Source organism: Plutella xylostella, chromosome 17 (assembly GCF_932276165.1).
Source record: "Plutella xylostella chromosome 17, ilPluXylo3.1, whole genome shotgun sequence".
In the NCBI taxonomy this organism is placed as follows: Eukaryota; Metazoa; Arthropoda; class Insecta; order Lepidoptera; family Plutellidae; genus Plutella; species Plutella xylostella.
In genome coordinates, this window is record NC_063997.1 from 2,484,358 (window position 1) to 2,506,513 (window position 22,156).

Here is a 22,156-nt window from a genome sequence, read left to right on the forward strand (position 1 = left end):
AGAAAAGCCTCCCCCAATATTGTAATCTCAGAATAATAACAGCAAACAGACTACTCTATACATTCATTCAATAATTTATAGTTTATTTACTTTCTGCTCTGTGATTCAATCAACAATCATTCAGTCACAGAGTACATTATTGGATTCAGTTCAAATTCATTCATTCATTCGTTCGTTTGCGCGTCCCGTGGATGTCGCGTTGCGCGGCCAAAAAAATCTTTTATTTTTATTGCTAACGAGTTAGCTCGATAGAAACAATTAAAAGTAGTTTCGTCATCAAAAGCAGCCGTTAACATTTTGGCAAAGGACCGCGCTGTGTTGTATTTTAAGTTATAAATAGAGGCGTTACTGTGACAAGCCATTGTTTTCGTTGTGGAGTGCAGTTTGGTTGTTCGGATCTCGTCACGATGCCGACGAGTGCAGTGTACCAGCCCACCACGGTGACCTACGAGCAGCAGCCCGAGGACTCGCGGTGGAACTGCCCCATCAGCTACTTCTCGCGCCGAGTGACCAGCAGCCTCAACCGGGCCGTCTGTGTGAGGCTCGGCCTCTGCCTGCTCGGAAGCACCCTCTTTGTCATTGGTAAGAGCTCTGAATTATTTATGTGCAACGATTTGCAGACGTATTATTGTAATAGCGGTTGAAACTGGAACTTTGTGTTGTTGTAATTACATAAAAGACACTGTAATGATTTGTAATAGCAAAATAAACAAAGGTCTTATTGGATTCTTTCTATCTATTGGTAGGAATGGTTGTTGGCTAAAGTAGCAATTTCAACAGGTCACTTTTATGATGAGAGCAAAGTTATGGGTAATGTGTAACCATCAATAATTGCATACTTTAAAAACAAGCCAGGCATCCAGTGAATGGTGTTGATGAGCATATCCCCTTGTGGCTGATTCCTATATAAAAGCTTTGGCAGAAATATGGACAGACTGAAGTTTTTAACAAAATTTGCCCCTATTGCTTTAGCCCCCTCACAATCGCTTAGTCAGTAAATTATAAAATTTAGATTAAAACAACAAATATTAATTTATTTAAGTATAGGTACTAAAATTGCACAAAGTTACTGCCTACATTAATATACATAATATATTATGTTCATCATCATCATCATCAGCCTATGTCAACGCACTGCAGGGCATGGCTTCCTCCATGTTATGCCAAGTCCCACAGTCCTGTGCTACACTCATCCAGTTTGGTCCAGTTACTATCCTAATGTCATCGGACCATTATGTTAATGCATTTAAACTTATCATAAATAAATAATAATAAATATGTGGGGACATCTCACACACGGCCATTCAACCCCAAGCTAGGCAGAACCTGTGTTATGGGTGTCGGACAGCTGTTATGAATACATAGATAGATACATACTAAATATAAATAACAACACCCAAGACCTGAGTAATATACAAATATCTGTCTTTAAATAAATATCTGCCCCAGCCAGGAATCGAACCCGGGGCCTTCGGCATAGCAGTCAGGGTCACTAACCACTACACCATTCAGCTGTCAGATATTCTCCTTCACAAAATATACCAAATGAAATTGCTTAATTTAATGAAGATTTCCTCATGGTATGTTGATAACTCACACTATCAGTAACAGTTCACTTAACACGGATGCTGTTTACTATTAGCCTAGTCATGTCTTGATGTGTGTCTTGCGCCCCATGCTAGCTTTGTGATTAAAAAGCCAAATCGAAGGATCGATTACTGCCTGGCTGATACAATTTTTTTAAGGCAATTTACAGTCACTTACAAAAACATAGGAAGCTAATTAAATAGATCATGTAAAAAACTGTGCCTATTCAACATTTGTCGGCCAACATAAAGGAATGACAACATAAACATTACAAGGAACTCACTTGATACATTATCTTAGAAATATGTTCATGCATCCCGATTTTAATATAATATCTTGTAGATCAATAACTTGTCGTCGAAGCATCTGAATTGGTAGAGAAACAGAAACATGGGCAGGCTTTAAGCTTAGGTTAAAGGTTGCCGCCTGCCATCTCCTTAATAGTACTTTTACTCAATATTTATTTTCAATTAGTACATGCATGATGTGTTGCAAATAGTTAACTCCATAACACTGAACGTCTAGAGGGGTCACTCTATATGACGAAAAAACAATGTTTCGGAGTGTTGATTAAACGTGCCAATTGCACAACAGTTTTCGTTCGTATTTCGTTAGTATAGAGTAACCTTCCAGTATCTAACAACAAGTCCCTTTCTCAATCTGGATCAAAAGGGCTTGTGAAAGCGTTCTCTAGTAAGAAAGCCTATCGAGAAGATTACCCGTCTAGGCAGGCACTTCTCATCAGCTATTAGATTGCATCAAACCAGGAGTGCCCGCCGCCGAGCTAGCGATGTTGCGAGATAAACCTATTCAGTGCAGTGTAGGTAGCAGGAGTAGGTACTCAGAGTAGAGTAGTTATTGGAGATACTATGAGCGAGTTAAATTGAAGAATGTTCTACATATGCATATAAATTATCAAACCAAACCTAAACGCTTTACGCGGTAAGACCGCAGTTTCGATTATCTCCAGCTTTAGGCTAAATATTTATTAATTTAATATGAAAAATTGAAGATATTTGTATCGTACCTTAACGCGCAATTTCTATTAAGTAGATTAATATGTATTCAATGATGTCGATTCTGAAGGCGGAAATTCTAATTTTAATGCTGTCAAAACCTTAAATTCTTTGTTTAAAATTCGACTCTATGACTGTTCGCTGAAATCTCATTTTATACTAGCATTTTTTTTTGTTTGACAGCGTTAAAATTAGAATTTCTGCCTTCAGAATCGACATCAATATGATTGCAAAAAATCAGTGCGGCACACTTATGATAGATAATTTGTATCATTATTTTTTATTATTTATTCACGATAAGCGGATAAGAGATGAAGAGATTACGATTGAACTAATTAAATATCGCTACTGCTTTCTGCTGGAAACAGTTCTACCCATCATTAGTTAGTATAGTACGAGTACGGAGGTATCATCTATGAACATAATGTAGTAAAGCAAGGTGAACATTTTAGATACTGTGACTACTGTGAGGCAACACGAATAAACGATAAATATTTATTCACATAGTATTCTCGTTAAGTTATGCGCCCGCACGACGCCTGTGACGACTTTTGTTTCCTCCATTGTACTCACTCGGATTGTGAATGACTGACTACTTCCGTACGTCACACGAGGTGGTACACTGGAGCAAACGACACCAAATACTACTCAACATAATATAAGCCCTTACGAACAAAGTTATTTTATGTATATGTTTAACTTAGCCAGACTGTACTGTACCTACCTTAAACCTTGACAAGGCTCATGTCTCTCGCTTGAATAAACAATTTGCCTTGATCTGCGCAAACACATGTCCAATGAGCCTTAATGATGTTTTCCATTTGTATTGTGTTTAAACTTCCAAAAATGCGTAGATAATCGTTATCTAAATCGACTCCACATTCCAGCCATGTTCGTCAAGTAGGTTCTTTGAAGGAGTATTTTTAAAACGTATTAAAGCAATTCAGTGTTGCCCTGAGTGGATTGTCCAGTTGCGCCTGACCGTTTAAGCTTGGACGGCTTCCCCTATTTGGTCCGGGGAGGGGTAGCGGGGGGCCGGGGGGGGTATTCCGGTGTGCAGGCAGCATCCGGTAGCGTATAGATAGACTCGTGATAGTATCGTGTACAATGAGTGGTGGCGGTCGTAAAAGGTATCGTGTGTCCGGTGCGAGGCGCCGGTGACTCACGAGCGTTGGCCAGCCTGCCGCTGCGAGCTTATCACCGACACAGACGAAACAGTCTGGTAGACACGAACCGTTTCGTTTATTATGATTGAAACCTGGCGCAAACAAATTTTACATAGGGATATTCACTGTGCTACCACAAAACACTAAATTTGACAGACTTATTAGGCGTTTGACAGCGCTAAACATCTGTTAAATACTGTCTCAATATTTTGTGATCCCTAGATTCCGAAAATTCATTATCGTTCTCGCAACAAAGGTCGCAACCATCTGTTCTTTTTCACAACAAAATAAGCAATTACGCTCTTTCCAGCAAAATGAGATTCTGTGCCGCTAATTGGGGACTAATTGCATTAAAGTCAGCCTTCTGCACAATTGCTGTGTCTGCAGCGGTGGAGTGGAACAGGCTACGCGAAGGTCGACGACCTCGAAGTGGCTGCGACCTGACGAGTCCCATCTCCGTCACCGACTGGTTGCACCCCAGACGCTGCCAAATATGGTCACCAACGTGTGACATCCACTTGCAATGACCAGACGAAATTGCGCGCTTCGATTTAATTTCGCTACGTTAATGTGGTCGTTTTGGCACGCTGCTGCTGAGAATTTGCTCGAATGCCGTTGAATACGTTTTATTCATTTTGTTGATTGCTCGAAGCAGACAAACGTTCGATTCGTTCCCGTTAACATGTTTGTTTCTTTTGTTGAACACGTTCCATTCAACGTGCAGAAAAACATCAAAGATCTGACTCCTTCGCGAGAAATTGTCGTTATGTTGCCGAGTCACCGGCCCCAAATCGTTGAAAAGATTTCGTCTATTAGCCGTCTGATAAGTGGGTGGTAATTGTTCCGTTCGCTCCGATATTCACAGTGAAAGCCGGTTCTAATGAATCACTAATGCGTTGCGCTGCCCACCGCTGGCCCACTGTTTCCGCTGCGGCCCATTTTCGCAACACCCGCAGGGACCAAGAACTGCCATTAGTGACGTATTTGCATTGAATATTCGAGCTCGATTATTCTTCGATGTTGAGCTATTAAATGCAGCGCCGTTTTCCGATATTTACGTGCGAGGTGAGAGCTCAAATCCTTAGCGGATTGCATGCGTCTGGCTCCGCTGTAACATAATGGATGTTTTTAATCTCACAGGTCTGAGTGAAAGTTGGATTGGACGGGAGCTAGCTGGATTGGACGTTATCTGAGAAAACAAAAGCTTGCCAGAGATTAGAATTCGTCGCCAGAAGTTGGCGACATAGCTGCCAAAGCACTATATTAAACCGAGCAAAAACATATAGTAAATCCCTTACAATTTACAATAATGGTAGCTCAGGCTTGTTATTATATTGTTACATCCACAAGGCCAATCCGCCCCCACTTCGTATATTATTGATGCAATGGACTCCACCACCCACTTGAAAATATGTCGTGGTCAGCCTCGGCCGTAGTTTGTACCTAAACATAGTTGGCAATGGACGGTTATTTTCGTTTTACTTTCTGCCCTGCATACGAGTAATGACAATGACATGTTTCCAACATAATTTTATTCTGTCTTCAGACCTCAGTTAGTTACAGTACAATGTTGTTTTTTGATTCTAACTAACTACAATCCCTCACATCCCGAGAAATCAGATACAATAAAAAAATCTGGTCTTGGGTCACCGGGACGTAAGCGGTTAATAAAAAGTAAAGATAAAGTGTTATTTAAAGAATGAACCCCATTGGATAGAGGTTAAGTTGTAAAATCAAAGAAACTGTGTTGTAGTTTTTACGTTTCAAAGCCGGAATGATTCTGAGCAACAATCGAGATACAAAACGAAAAACGCCGGTCGAGCACATTGCCCTGCGGCTCAGTGAAAGTTTTGATATAAGGAGAAATGGTTCTACAAAGTCCAGGCAACCAATCTCACTTTGTATATGAGCTTTATTTATGCGAGATCTTTCATATTCCGACATTTTAGCTTGATCCAATAACTGCTGCGGAGAAGAAAAAAAATCCCAATAAGTAATTCGTTGAACATAAAAATGAATGCCATAGCAACACAAGTACCAATCCAAGAATCAATCTCTGAGCTACTATTCGCTCCACCTTGAAATTATGTGCTGTAATAAGAGCAATAACCTCTTAGTTTTTTGTTAGTTACACAAGTACCAGAAGGAAGGAACACGATTTTTTGTCTGGCTTACGCAACTAGCAACAGTCCGCGAGCTACTCCGGGCTGGTACTTCATCCTCAGACGAACTATGAATCATCTTTGATGGGGGGGAATGGGATTTATACCATGGCATGTGATTGTTGTGCGAAATGCTGAAATAACCTATGTTAGGTTCGTAACTATAAGAACATGTCGTTATAAAAGGAACAAATAAATGGATGGAAATAAGATTGGGCGTACAATAAATCTGATACAAAAACTCAGATTTGCACTGTTTTGCCGCCGGACTGTAAGTAAAAGCTGTGTCTTACGAAAGTTACAAAGCATCCGAGCGATGATAGCTTGATGCGGAAATAATACTTCCTGCCTCTTATTGAAATTATCAGATTTATAGAATAGAGTAGAAATAAATGTATTTCAGACCATAAAACATTACACTAGTACTTGTATACTACTTGCCTGATTACAAATTTTAATTTATAAATATAGATACCGACTAGAGTGGGGCGCTATTATAATTTTATAGAATCTATCTGTTAAGAGTTTTTACTAACATTCGAGCGAGTCGTTATATATTCTAGTTTGTAAATTCTCTGAAGCTGAAGTCCTCATGCATAATAAAAACTGCAGCTACTGTATTAATGAAAGCTGCCGGCTAAACGAAGGTAATTAACTGGAAAAAGTGTGCGATGAAAGTAGGTCAGGCTCAGAACTTGGAATGACATAAACTTTGGCTAGCCCACGCCACGTGGTTTTGTTACCAAAATGGTTACGTCATTGTAAATCGTAACACTCGAATAACATGTTCTAATAATATATTTTTTCCTAATGGTACCAGTTTTGTTTTTTTATTTACATAATTACTGTCCAACTACGCGCAAGGTGTTCAAGGTAAATCGGTTCGCTACACTGATTTGATGTGATTGTCTTCTACAATACCATACTTACTATACCATCTTCTTGCTACAAATACAGTAAAATGCTAATGGGGAAACTTTGGCTGGACTGTTTTAATTTTAGAGTATAATAATCGGCTTGTTATTTTTATACCGACGCTTCCAATGCTCTATGTAGAGAGCAAATAAGGTATTAATGAAAGCGTTCGGCTTGATCATCATCTACATAAACTAACATTTAACTGAATACGGCACCCTTTATTCACTGCTGAGCTTTCTGCATTTTCCATCAAATTTCAAATTCAAATGGTTTAATCGACGTAAAATTTTACAATTATTTGTCGATAGTCATCTACCACCATTTCACAAAGGCCCCGTCATTGAGAAGGAAAGAAATGGCGAAAGAAACTCCTCGAGCATCTTTTCAACTTTTTCCTTATAATCTATTACAATTTTTACTTATATCTAGTGCCTACAATTTTACTTAAGTACCTATATCCATTTCATTTTTTCAATAGCCTTAGCTGAGGTGGACAAGACCACGCGTTTTTGTCGTTTAAATAATCATTTATACTATAGTAAGCTTTACTACATAATGTAGCTTTAACATAATTCTTAAATTTTTGCTCAGTAAGGTTTATTGCTTCATTTGATAATTTATTATAAAAACGTATACAGTTCCCCATGAATGATGTGTTTGTTTTCGAAAGTCTGAGTGTGGGGAAAAGCAACCTATTTTTGTTTCTGGTCTCAATACCGTGAGTGGCTCCTACTTTACTAAATGAATTTAAGTTTTTACGAACATACATAATATTTTCATAGATATATTGGCATGGAACAGTTAGTATACCTATTTCCTTAAACGTATCTCTTAATGAAATTCTAGACCCTAATACATATATGGCTCGAATTGCTCGTTTTTGCAGAACAAAGATTTGATTAATGTCAGCCGCTCGTCCCCACAATAGAATTCCGTAAGACATAACACTATGAAAATAACTAAAATACACAAGCCTGGCTGTATCTACATCTGTTAACTGTCTAATGGTTCTAACCGCATAAGCTGCAGAACTCAATCTACCGGCTATCCTCTCAATATGGGGTCCCCATTGCAACTTTGAGTCAATTGTAATACCTAGGAATACCGTTTCGTTTACTAACTCTAGCTTATCGTTATTCAATGTCAAATATGTCTCTACTTGTCTTACATTAGGCAAAGTGAATTTAATACATTTTGTTTTCTTGGAGTTAAGAGCTAAATTATTTAAAGTGAACCAATTAGCAACTATGGAAAGAGTACCGTTTGCATTGTCAAAATTGACTTCTTGTCGCTTCAACTTAAATATAAGTGAAGTATCATCAGCAAACAGTACTATCTCACATAATTTATCTACCAAAAACGGTAAATCGTTAACATATACAAGAAACAAGAATGGTCCTAGAATCGAGCCTTGGGGAACACCCATACTGACAGGACAGCCAGCCGAACGCACTCCATTTATGTCAACTAGTTGAGTTCTGTTGCTCAAGTATGATTCCAATAATGTAAGAGCTTTGCCAGTTAGCCCATAATATTTAAGTTTCATAAGTAGAGTGGCATGATCCACACAATCAAATGCTTTCGATAGATCGCAAAAAACACCCACAGCATCAAGACGCTCCTCCCAAGCACTAAATATGTGTTTGACCAACGCGACACCAGCGTCAGTTGTAGATCGACCTTTGGTGAAACCGAACTGTTGGTTATGGAGAAGGCCGTGAATACTAAAGTGCGAAAGCATTTGATGTAGCATAATTTTTTCAAATATTTTACTCAGTACTGGCAAAACTGATACAGGCCTAAAATTATTGGGATCATTTTTCTCACCAGATTTAAAAAGCGGTATTAGTTTACTAAGTTTCATCAAATCGGGGAATACACCGACCTCAATGCATCTGTTAAAAAGATTAGCCAAGTGGGGTGCTAGGATATCAATAACATGACTAATAACTTTAACGGACATGCCCCATAAATCGCCAAACACCGCCATTACGCCGGAGGCTAGTTATCGACTCTCTGAAGCAGCATAGTTCTGTGTAAAGCCGGTTGCATGAGCCGAGGCGACCGCATCTTGTGGTCTGTGGCAATCCTGCAGCACTCTGCCGACTGCCTCATTAGAGGCATTAGCCATTACTACAGACGTCGTGTCTCATCTCCGAATGCAGACATTGCTGTATAAGGGATCTGTTGGTAAATACTCTCGCAATCTGACCTTTAGATTAAGTGGTTGAGAGGTTTGTTACTATATCGTGTCAAGATCGGCGTATTCATTAAGTCTTAGGCCTTCTACAAACTGATAAGCAAAATTATTGGTAGTTAAGCACAATATGACCCAGTTATCAGATCAATGTGAGCAATTATCATGCTGCATAGACAGGCGTTGAGTCATCGAGTGGTGCGTGGTGACGTCATCAGAAGCAATGAACTTGCTGATGCAGGGGAAGCGCAGTTTTGTGCCATTGTTCTGTCGACTCATTAGTCAGTACTGTCAAGAGCGTATTAGCGTTGGCGGCGGCACTGCTCGCTGATTGGTCCATTCTATTTCTCTGCGACCGGTTTCCGCTGCTAACTCGGCTGCATTTATTCGCTTTTAGAACTTTTAAGGGTATATTAAGCCAGCACCCACTCACACCCACGAGGTCGTTGACACGTCTGACCCAAACAACAATCACTCGAAACTATTGTGAATGGGATGCGAACACTTTAGCTCATTGCCTCATTGCTCTTGTTACGAATCATGTAGGCTAACTTTTCGGATTTGTGTAAACGCATCCTTAATGTTTTCTGATTTTATCATGATCTCACCTATAGTTTGCATCAGCAAGGCATCTTTTTGAACATGGGAACAAATTATTACCTAAATCCTTTTTAGGTCAGTTAAAAGGTGTTTTTCTGGGGCGAGACTTTGTGAATTATTTATTGGGTTGCCGCTCCAGTTCTCAATGTTTGTTTGTGACAACCAATAACTGGTTGGAGCTTTAACTGTGCCTTTTCACATTAAGATCTGGTCCTAGCATCTAAATCAGTCTAAACGTAAACAATCTGTTTAAACTGCAATTTTATTTGTTTACTATCGACTAGTATTCACTTTTACTACTGTAAACAGTACGTAGTTTAACCGCGTAACTTCAGTGTTATCGCTATTATTTACCGTGAGGGCAGAGAGGTCAGTTACCCTAGAAATGTCATCAATCGAAAAGAAAATAACGTATTTAAACTAAAAGAAATATATTCTAATATTAGTAAAAGTTCTTTCATCGCTAGTTTAGTGAATTTCAGGCATATAAAACTTGGTTGGTGATACCAACCTATGTGTATATTAATGGACCCCCCAAGGAAAGTCTTAGAACATTCACCACAGCCACTCAGTGCGTTATGGTGGTGTTACGTAAGAGCAATCTGTTTCTTGTTTCACCATTGTTCTAAGTTCTAGGCGTAAATATATCACTTTCCTGTGTAAAATTTATGCATGGGCTAGAGTGTGTGGTATTGTTACTTTCCCCTAGATCTATACTCTCCCCACCGCGTTTATAGTACAAGATTCAGGTCCACTTGCACAAATATATCAAATCTCGATTTAAGCAACGTCAATCCAAATAAATTTATGGCTTTAAATCTCGATTTAAGCCATAAATTTATATGGATTTAGATTTAATACGTTTGTGCAAGACGCCCTGATTTTTCGAATTAGTAAAATAGATCAAGTATGCAGAGCCAACTGATATTTTCCTAATGCGTAGGGAGGTACATAATAATATGCATGGCATTGTGACTAATGATCGTATGGTAATTTACAACTTAACACTGCGGTGACGATAAATACACGAGGTATGTTATTACTTTATGATCTATTGGGGTCTAAAGTGCATAACGTGTACAAAAACTCCACACCTCACGCCTTTGAAAGTATACAAGTACATAGAATACTAGATTGCTGTTTACGTACGAAATACGGCATTCTCTGCAGACTGATTATATTTTAACAAGTCGGAATGGGTACAGTTAAATTGGATTTGTTCGTTTAATAGGAGATTGGAAAAGTCCTTCGTTATGTGTCGAAAATTAAAGCGGTTCTACTGGGTGTTTTAACTTTACATTTTGTTTACTTGTACCTTCTAATAATATCTACATCTCTGTATGTTATCTACTGGTGGTTTACAATTACCATAATTAGCCACTTCCTTAAGCCATCAACCAGTCTTGTGAGTTGTGGCGTCTGTAATTTCCAAGGACTAATTTAAATTCATACATTTACTTACACAAATACTATGTAAGCGGCCAAACACAATATTTTATCATGCTTTGAAGAGCAGCAGAATCTATCGACAGACTTACATTCATAAGAGTGGGTATCCGCCTTTGTGTCATTTACTCATACAAGCACTCTCACTCTCATATACTTGCTGTGGGTTTACACTATTCATGGAACAATAAATAATCCCGTTCTATTCTTGAAGGAGGTCAGGGTAATGCTCCTTTACAACGTTTGTGGAGTGAGTCCTTTGTGAACGTCTTATTTTATGTGAACCAGCTTAGCCCCTTGTGGAGTTTACCAGGAAAACCGGAATATTCACTTTATATTCCCATTCTTGTATTGTAGATGTAGGTACATTGTACACGATCGTTCCAGTAAATTGTGTACTTAAAAAAGTATTATCTTTTTCCTGAAGAGTTTGATTTAATCATAATTCACTTTCGTTTTCAGTTTTTAGTAGTATAGTTGTAAGTAGTAAAATTTGATTGTTCTTAACATTGTGACGGTTGATGATCGCCGTATTCAGCTGAATCAATAGCAGCTGTGTATGTCGCACACACTGTCTGCGGTTTGATGTTTTTCATTGTCTGCTGTATTTGTTTTGTAAAATCAGAAAACGTGTAGGTATGTATTCTCAATGTGCCATACCATATTTTCGGTTGTAGGTTTGATTGTATTTATATTTACCATTTGTGATTTTACTCCATCAACATTGATACTGCATTGCATACCCATTCCTCTCCAAACTAAGCCACTATAGATAAGTTCAGAACATGAATGTCCCCCTAGTCGAATTTCGACCACGGCGGCCAATCTTATTTGAGATCAACCAGTCAATGACCACGCTTTATGCCCATCACCAGCTCTCTTAATAATTATGTTCTTCACCCGCAACTCATTCCGTCTACTGTAAATTGAGAACCAATCTCTCTATAACCACCAACCCTCCGTATAATTCTACGCCCTTCGCCACCAAACTCACCTCTATGTCCTCTTCCCTTAGGCCTGGCGCTGGTGATAGCGGGCGGCGTGCAGTACTCGGAGCCGCCGCCGCCGGGCCCGGAGGCGCCGCCCTCGGGTGACGTCGCCATGCTCATCGCGGGCGGGGTCGTGCTGTGTCTCGGGCTGCTGTTTGCTGGTATGTAGCACAATCGGCCATTCTTGTGGGGTTACCACAACTGAACATTAGCAATTAACAATCCGCTTGATTTTCAAATGTGACACGTTACTTGTATGGATCCGATAGATGATTGACATGCGAGCGACACTTCTTATGGATTCTTAATTGCTAATCTGCAGCTGCAACTCTCATCAAATCTTAATTACACACTAACTTTTCAGAATGGCAAATTTACCTACTTTAAAATGATTTTGAATAAACAAAGACATAAACTCTTAAGTAACTCTTGAAATTAGTTCAATGTGGCAATAGTAAACATTCTAGTATTTAAATCAGAATCATACCTACACTAGTTACTTATTGATTTGCTATGAGCAAATCACCAGCTATCGTGTTTACGTTTCCGTAACTGATACGAAACCGCGAAATCCTGTCTGTACTGTAACTAATATGAGTTACTTGAGACCAAGAATGTTGTAAGTCGTCCTGAAGTTACACCTCGACCGCCGCCGCCGCCGCCGCGACGTGGGGGGTTTCAACACAACACTATTATTAGAAACCCGGGATGGAAATCGTTAATCTATTGTCATTTCAATGGGCCGTAGCTCGGGGTTATGGCGCCAGTTCATTTTGGTAAACAACATGCATGTTTCCTATGGATGGAAGTACTTTAGAAGTCACCGGCCTCGATTTATTTGTTGTTAGAACTACGCATGATTGAGAGAAAAAGCAGTAGTAAGTACTAAGTACTGCTTTTTCTCTCAACCATTCATATTGAAACCTATTTTTCCATATTTATTCTAAAACGAGTTATTCTTCCTTCTGGCTTGCTGCAAGGCAAATAAACATTTCAGTAGGTGCTGTCGTCAGAGCGCATGTAACTTGAAAGTTAAAACTAAATGATTACGCAACACTAGCCGTTGCAGTTGCAATAAGTGCAGAATGGCACGTAGCGTAGGCGATACAAATAGTTATTTCCACGAATATGACATAATATACGCAGTCTTTGATGAATCATTAAGGCCTAGAGAGGATAATAACCTTGTTCGTAACGTGTTCAGCGTCACATGGTAGGTGGTTATAACATTTATAACCTAATCCACGCCATAAGGTTCTTTCTAGCTTCGGAAAACCGAAGTTTCGAAGGACAGTTGCGATAACCACAACTCTATTTCTTTGTATTAAGCTCACCGATTGCATGACGTCTCTCGTTCGTTGACTTGTTGGTAATGTAGAGGAACCCTCCAGCTCAGCGAAGGTTCACTAATCGTGATATTCGTGACGGCACGAGTTCCATCTGTGACGGAGGCGCTACGTTCCATTGTGCAAACACGGCATTAAATAATAAGTGTAACGCTCTTGCTTACATGCCGTGTTGCTAACTGAAGTCACCAACATTTACATGTTCTGAAGTAGAAGGCATCCATGCATAGGTAGATAAGGAATACTTGTTGGTGTTTTATTATGTTCTTCGGCTGCCATTGTGATAAACCAGCGATGAGTCTACTTACTCGAAAAGTCGAAACTTCCGCACAGGGCTAATCAATGTTCGTGTAAACAAATTTAAATTGCTTTTTATCTGAGGAATGTCGGGATTAGTTTCTTTTGTAAAGGCCCAACCCGCAGCCAATATCGCGATCACAATAAAGTACAGGAAACGTATAAAAGGCACGTTTGGCTCACCTTGGGCGTGGCCTCGACCTTCTGTGGACTGGACGGTGGAGACGCGGCTATCGGAGACTCCCATCAGTGCTCATGCATGCGATCCACGCCTTTACTAGCTACTACGAGTTTACCTTGCCCATACACCTGGTTCACCAATACGAAGTTTCAAAACTAATATTGATTTATAAAAAGTAAACGGCTGGAAATGAACCGTTGCATGTTAGTAAATATAACTTACTATTGAGATTTTCAATTACGTCAATAAAAATAAGTATTTGTTGTGTTTTGTCGGTCCCCTTTAGATAGCCCGGACAACAAAAAAACTGCACACACAATAACTGTACAAATACATCAATATAAAATTTTCATGGTGTTTCCCACCAAACATGCATTTTGAGACTATTTACCTAAGTAAAGTGTATAAAAGTGTTCAATCACACACGTTGTGACTATGCATCTACAAACGAACTGCTTGAAATTGCATGCCAGATGCAAATGCCAGAGTAACCCCGGTCAGAACAGACGGTCGAATGGCGTAGTGGTTAGTGGCCCTGACTGCTATGCCGAAGGTCCCAGGTTCGATTCCCGGCTGGAGCAGATATTTGTTTAAAGACAGATATTTGTACTCGGGTCTTGGGTGTTGATTATTTATATTTAATATTTATCTATCTATGTATTTGTGTAGATATATCAGCTGTCCGATACCCATAAGCCCATAACACAGGCTCTGCCTAGCTTGGGGTCGGATGGCCGTGTGTGAGATGTCCCCACATATTTATTTATCATATTTATTATTACCCCTTCTGTTGCGGTCGCGTGGCCTGACCAATCCATTGGTGTATGGTTTCTCGGAACATAATACTTACCAGTACTCAGTAAGCTTCAAATCTGTATTTGGTTATTCGAGACGCAATAGGTGAAGCCATTCCCTTCCTCATATGTCCGAGTACTAATAAGGAGAAAGGATCGCGTAGTACTGACCACCCTCAAGGCAAATACCGTAACTGACTTTATGTTTGACCTTAGTTAAATTACTCGTGGATATGGTGTTTCTGTAAAGAAATTATAAAATATAATTAACATATCTCACTAGAGTGCATATTATGCAGTAGGATATATGATATCAGTTATAGTTGAAGGTAAATTGATAATGCCAGACCAAATCTATATAGGTACCTTATCCCCCCAACTTCTTGTTAGGTAATACTAGAGCTAGACCAGGGTCTGTCATAGTGGTCAAAGGAAAGGATACATTACCGTCCTGAGGGCCTCGGTGCGATGAAGACGCAGGGATACGTCAGTTGAGTGGGCTCATTCCATGCACCCTATCCCCCATCTAAACCTCACACATCTCAAAACCTCCATCTATTCCCACAGGTGTAGGCTTCTGGGCGTGGTCGGCGCGCTGGGGCGGCGGCAAGGAGGCCCCGTCCGGCGGCGCGGCGGCGCTCACGGCGCTCAACCCCTCCACCGACCCGCTGGTGGCCGCCCAGTACGCACCGGTCCGGGACGCGCCCCCGGCTCCCGATGATGAGATGCGCAACCTCATGGATAACAAGGAGTGGTGAGTCAAGTTCAATAAATAAATATGTAGGGACTACTCGCACACGGCTATCCGACAAAAAACTAGGTAGACCCTGTGATGTGGATGTCGGACAGCTGATATATATCTACACAGATAGATACATATTAGGTAAATAAATAAATGACAACCAGACACAAGGCAAACACAATGTGCTCATCACAGGAATGTTTGCCCTGGGCGGGATTCGACCCCGTGGCCTGAAGCTTCGGAAGCAGCTTCACTACCGCCTAAGCTACGGTGCGGCGCGGCGATTCTTTTGACGAAGTGGTTGGTGATGGTAGTCTTCTTCGTAGCTTATCGGTGACAAACTCTACAGCTATATAGAATAGGGTTTGTCAGCGGTGTGTGAAAGTTACGAGGCACAGCTAAACCAAAATAAGCTTATACACGAATTATTTCCCCTATTTTTGGTTCTCTGGGTGAGCTATAACGTCTGCTCTGACTAAGATTCTAACGTATAGTTTTGTCCAAAAACATTGTCTGAAACAAGTTTCTGTTACGATTACAATCCGTTGCTTCTATGATAGATAAATATTAATTGATCCTATATAGCAATAAAGAATGAGTCCAACATCAATTTAGCACCATGCGGGTGCGGTGTAGCCAATGTGAGAGCAAATTGATAGAGATAAATTGATTGTAGCACATACCTACTTTGCCATGATCAATAAAGATGGGTATTTATATAAATAACAATTGTGTTGTTAAGTATAATTTTACTTCTCCGTCTGCTCATAATTTATCTGAGCTCACAACTAGTGTTGAACTGCGGACAGTGTGCACAAAAACCAGATATTGGTGCCTCGTGCACAACATACAAACCTGTTTCCGGATTAAGGAAGCGATAAATGTGAAAGCCCAGTCTCGGAGAGGATATTATTAAACATAAAATTTACACTTTCAACGAGTTCTGTTAAACAAAGCTAAAGTACTTAAAAACTTACGCGGTTCATTTTACCAGGCAATGTACATACTATCTTGTCGGTTAAGTACTGGGCGGAATCTGCGTTTCATGTCGTCACCTGTTTCATAAAATTCAGCTAGCATTTTTTTTATGTTTTACACAATGAAAACATGCGAATAATCACTTCATCACCGTAGAATACCACGATGTGTAATACGGTGAATATTATTGCGTATGTTGGTAAGACCATGGACCGGAGACCAACAGTCAAATTCACTATAGCTACGCGCTATCCGGTCCTCAAAATATACTGTTTTAATGCACATTCTCGTGAACTTTGACTGCGCATAACGGGGTACATTGTTCACACATTTAGTGGAGTTTCCGCGGCAGTGTTGTTATTGTCGATTATTCGATGCGCGCGCGCAGGTGTTAGTTCTCTGCGGTCATTGTCTCACTTCTACTGCAGGCGATGACTCGACTGGTTCTTACTGTCGGTTCTCTGTTCGCTTGTTATCAAGTGTCCAGGATTCTCCTTTGTTCTTTGTGATGTTCAGACTTAAAGGTACATGGTCATAGAGGAAATTCTCTAGGTTATGTCATTCCACCTTCGATGGAATACTACCACAAAGACCTACCTATTGTACAAATACTTAGTGTATGTAGGTACTAATGCTATTTTGCTTTTAGTTCAATTTAAAAAAACTTAGATAGAATACCTAGTACATAATATAAGAATATGTAATAACATTACATTTTCCTTTTTCAGCTTGAGCAGTGCTGAAGAAAGCGATAAGATGCTGGACGGCCGACCTTCGGTAGCGTAGACGAGGAGTCGCGGGGACTGCAACAGTATCATCTAGAATCAACTCTTAACATCATTGTTACAAGCAATTGGAAGAACCCGTCAAGTAAATACTTTAGTCAGAATGGAGTTAATTCCGTCTGATAATTCAATGTTTGTAACTCAAACATAGGATATATCAGCAGTTAACGCTGTAAGTACCATCCTGACTAAATTATTAAGGTAACACAATACATACCTATTTAGAAACTCATTTCAAATTTGTAGACGATGACAATGAGTTTGTAGTAACTTGGTTGAAGTGGCACTATAAATGGCAGTTTGCAGTAAGAAATGTATTTTAATACCGCTCCGATTTGGTGTCCATATTGAATAAGATTGCATTTCGTGGTACAAAGATAGTGAAAATGTGTGTTGAGTTGAGCGCGGAGAGGTAGCAAGCTCAAAGAGTGCTTGTGTGTGATAGATATAAAGATTCAGTTTATATTATATTTTTAAGTTAAATAATATAATGGAGATCTTCATTTTATGCATTCATCTTAACTTTGACGTAAGCGGTTAGCTTAATATAAACACAAATTATATCTACATACTTACATAATAATATATTATGTGTGTCGTCTATGAACATTATCAAGTAGCACCTTTGAAATTTATTTATGTTTTCATTATATTCTCATCCTTTCAACTAAGATTGTACTTAAAATAAAAACTTGTAGTGACAAATGAATTCAAAACTAAGATATTTTTTATAATAAAATATGTATCTAACTGGAATAATTAATCAGTAAAAGTGGCCAAATTAATTATCGTCCAGAGCACCTGCGGTGTGTTCTACTCTGTATTTGATATCAAATATCGTTATGAGAATCTATTTGATTTTGTTGTAGGAACATTACCATATCTGAACTACATTGCAACACAATAAGATTATTAAAATTCCATTTTACAATTATAACGTTTTTATTTAAAGTCAGTACATTAGTACTGTAATACTGGACTATTTATATTTCAGAAAATGTGTTAAATTACTTTATATGTTTACAAGATCTTTTGGAGTATTTCCTTATATTTTTGTGTTTAAGCCCGTCCTTTAGTTTTAAGTTAAATATCATATAACCTGAGTATTGTTAAGTAAGTCGCTCTCTAGTATAAACTACGAAACACCTGTATCTCATCACGATCGACAATACATCACATATTTACCTACAAACTGTAGTGAACTGAACAATCAGAGTTCATTAGATTTCGAGTTAGTCATCAGAAATGTAAATATAAACTCATTTCGATCTTCTTAGGAATAATGAAGTAGTTTAGCTGTAAGATAGATGCCTAAGTACGAATATAATATCACATATTACACTTAATACAGAATGTATATTTTTAACCTTGAAGGAATTAGATTCATTGAATCCAGATAGGTTGCCTTTTTCCCCTCGGAACCTTGTATAACTTCAGTGATGTCATATCTTGCAGGTTAAATATTTCGGTGCAATTTTTATTTAAACAAAGCTTTTTAATTTATACTTTGTATGTTATCTTATTCTATGTATATTCAGAACTATGTCAGGTACTTTCAAGTACCTCCTTGTGTTTTATTTATGTAAACTGATTATATTTCTTAACAATATTGCATTGTCGATTTGTCAATAAACAAGCTAATATTACGGAAATTGATGCAGTTTTACTTTACTTTACCTCTTGAGTTGTTAAATGTAATTAGTTTTTAACTAAGCAATAAACTAAACTAAACAGGCACATACAATGAAATATACTGTGTAATTTCGTACAAAAAATATATTCAAAATGAACTGTATAGTTATACATAAAACATCAAAGTTAATATAATAATGGTATAGTTTACGCTTATATCTAGTCAGTCTTGGGGCTCACGGCGCCACCAGGGGACGCCGGTCACGTCTTCCTCTTGGTACACCGTGGTTGTTGGCCTGAGTAGAAAAACATAGAAATTGTAAAATGAATTGAGCAAAAGACGGCTTGTTATATTCGTTATATTTTGGACATGTTGAATTATGATTTTATATGGGATGATAGAACACCAAAATGCATTTTGTAATGAAAACATCCCAAGAGTTACTGGAGTTTTACTGCAATCGTATTGTCAAGGAAGAATATGCTGACAGTTTCTTATGTCTATAGGTAGTATAAAATATTTTTTTCATGAACCTATAGACAACGAATAAGTTTGACGAAGACCATGTTCTCAATATACCTGTATATTTGGCCGCGAGGTAGTGTCGCCGACATCGGCATGGTTGATGTCAGCAACTGGCAAGCTGGGGCTGGCGCTTCCTGGAAATATAAGAAGATACACTTCTATAGCCCAATACTATTTTACATCATCTGCACTTATTCTATTCGATTCTCTGTGGGGGTGTACCTGCACCTGGCTCTCTCGAGTGGAACCTTTGTGCATATCCACAGGGTCTAAACTGTACTTATTTCTACACCAACTTGATGATGCTAAAGACATGTAGAGTTTGTGGAGTAGCCATGGATAGCATGGGAGGTTTTTCTCCAGCAGAGGGACAAATCATTCAGCAATTTCAGCACCCTCATATTCTTAGCATTTCAGTGACAAACACGAATTAGTCAGTCAGAGTAGCTATCCGCAGCTTACTGTCCAGGGTTAGACAGACATTCATACATATTTTATTAAGCCCCTGTTCCACAATGTCTGGTTAGTCGCTACCTGTCGGATAAAATACATGCTGTCACTGTCTAAAAAATAATAACAGAAAGTGACAGCATGTATTTTATCCGTCAGGTAGCCACTAACCAGACATTGTGGAACAGACCCTAAATGTCATTTACATTTTTATATACCCAGAGAGGATTATTTCTTATTTTTTTTGGTGACACTTTGGCCACCCCTTTTACTCCCTTCCCAGTTATGTAGCCTTTTGGTACACCCTAAACAGTAAGCCCCTTTTCCCACTATGCGATTATATTTAGCTATTTCTCTCAAGATTGCGACGCAACGCAACCCATGATCGCCTATAAAAACGGGTCTTGGCATCGTTGACTCGTAAAATATATGCGACCAAGGGTTGCGTCGCAGTCGCGTCGCTTGACAGTCGCCTAGTTGGAAAGGTGCTTAGTCTGTCACTCGGGGAGGCTCCTTTCATTGGCTGTGGCAATAAAGCTGTACTCACCGCAATGGGCTGCATGGCTATGTGCGTGTTGGCGCGCAGCTTGCGCTGGCGGATCTCGCGGCGCACGCGGCCCTGCACGCCCAGCAGCACGGCGCACACGCACGCCGCCAGGCACCCTGCGGGGGACACGCATGTTGTGATTACAATAGGGAGTTTCTAGGTTCCTACATAATATAATGGAGCTAGGTGAGTTAACTGAGACATTTTGGAGGCTGAAGAGGGATATCAAGTTAATTTGTTTATCGTTTTTATGAGGTAACGTATAAACCACACAGGCGCAGTCCAAGGCAGGTATTGTAATTACCTTTCACAATAGGAAATAATGATGAACTATGGGGGGAGCAAATCCAAAAAAGGGAGTGAAATGAATTATAATGTGGTGGTTGATTAAATGCTTGAATGTTGAATACAGGTTGTACAGTTAGTACACCTTGACTGGCATATTTTTTGTTTTGGGTAATCCTTTAAGTAAAATTGTTGATGAAGGTATTGTAACACTTACCAATATAAACTAAAACTCCAAGGTCACCATTTCTGTTGGTTCTCCTCAGAACAATACCCGCTATACACAGAGAGATCCCGGTTAACACACCCACCACAAATAACACCTGAAATTAAAAATTCATTATTAGTTTGCATATAAACAGCGATTTGACATAATGGCAACAGAAAAAAGGAGAAAGTAAAACCAAAATTGTACATGTATGCATTCATGGTTTCAGTTTAAGTGTAGACAATATTAAATGCTACAAACCTGTAAAATATAATAGCACACATATTCAAATCCCGGACAGTGTCCTCCGCAAGCTCCATATATGGCCACCTCAGGGCTCATTGATGGAACCGGAGAGCTCAGGGCACGGCTCGGTATCTGTGTCCTCTGGTCCACATCACACAATGGAAGTGAAAATGCAGAGGCACAGTGCGGGAATGTCAATCCTTCTGATACTCTGGTATGTGGTCTATTTGTCTTCCTAAAACTATGATGCCATGTGTTCCCGGACGCATATGGTGCCTGGTACTCTGGTGATGGTGGTCCATATTCTCGCATGGTCCCATTGTAGTATTGAGGAAGCTGGAAACAAAGATTTTGTTTAGAAAATGGCCTTCTAACAACATTTACAAAGATTCATGATGTAAGGCTTTGCTATAGTCACAATATCACGGTTATTATACCAACCTGGTAGAGATTGTCGGAGTTGGAGCTGTCGGTGCCGCCGGGCTGGTACACGGAGGGGTTGATGTCCTCGGCCCACGGGAACTTCGCCCGCTGCTGCGCCGCCGACACCAACTGTTGCTCGCTCCGCGGCACCACCGTCGTCTGGTACGGGTGCACGCTACGCGGCGATATTTGCTGCTTAAACATCTTTCATGGATATGCCTCAATCATCTGAAAACAGGAAAACGGTGAAAATATTGAATCACATCGTATCGTAAGCGTGTACATTTTATAAACAAGCGTCTAAGGTTCCACGAAACCATAAAAAAAGTACTTACCATACGGAAGAAATATTTTTAAGTAGTTATTCTTGTAAATAAATAAATGAAATTTTACTTAGCGTTTACGAATGTTGTGTAAATTCATGAAAATTATCACTAAAACAATACAAAATAAATTAAATTTCTAAAATCTGCGCCATGTTTATTTTTTTCTGTATACGTTTTTTTTTAATCATTAATTTATTTCGTTCATTTCATTCGGTCAGTGTTTTTTTTTTTTGTGGGCTGTGCAAAATTTTAATCGTGTTTTACCGGTACAGTAATATCGATAGATTTAATAACGATTTAAGGCGGTTA

General features: G+C 39.3%; 2 protein-coding genes across 2 annotated transcripts; one reads left to right on the top strand and one right to left on the bottom strand.

The window, feature by feature from the left end:
* Window positions 1-163: 163 nt before the first annotated feature.
* LOC105388741 lies at window positions 164-18,856 on the top strand. The gene is made up of 4 exons (XM_038108979.2): window positions 164-582; window positions 12,108-12,242; window positions 15,267-15,453; window positions 17,148-18,856. Exons 1-4 carry the CDS (start codon window positions 408-410, stop codon window positions 17,203-17,205), a joined length of 555 nt encoding a protein of 184 aa, XP_037964907.2. The 5' UTR covers window positions 164-407; the 3' UTR covers window positions 17,206-18,856.
* Window positions 18,857-18,962: 106 nt separating this feature from the next.
* On the bottom strand, window positions 18,963-22,011 carry LOC105388742. The gene is made up of 7 exons (XM_048626714.1): window positions 21,857-22,011; window positions 21,540-21,749; window positions 21,114-21,434; window positions 20,862-20,967; window positions 20,360-20,475; window positions 19,417-19,496; window positions 18,963-19,132 (listed from the first exon to the last, which is right to left on the bottom strand). The coding sequence occupies exons 2-7, from the start codon at window positions 21,723-21,725 to the stop codon at window positions 19,060-19,062; spliced, it is 882 nt and encodes a 293-aa protein (XP_048482671.1). The 5' UTR covers window positions 21,726-21,749; window positions 21,857-22,011; the 3' UTR covers window positions 18,963-19,059.
* Window positions 22,012-22,156: the final 145 nt, after the last annotated feature.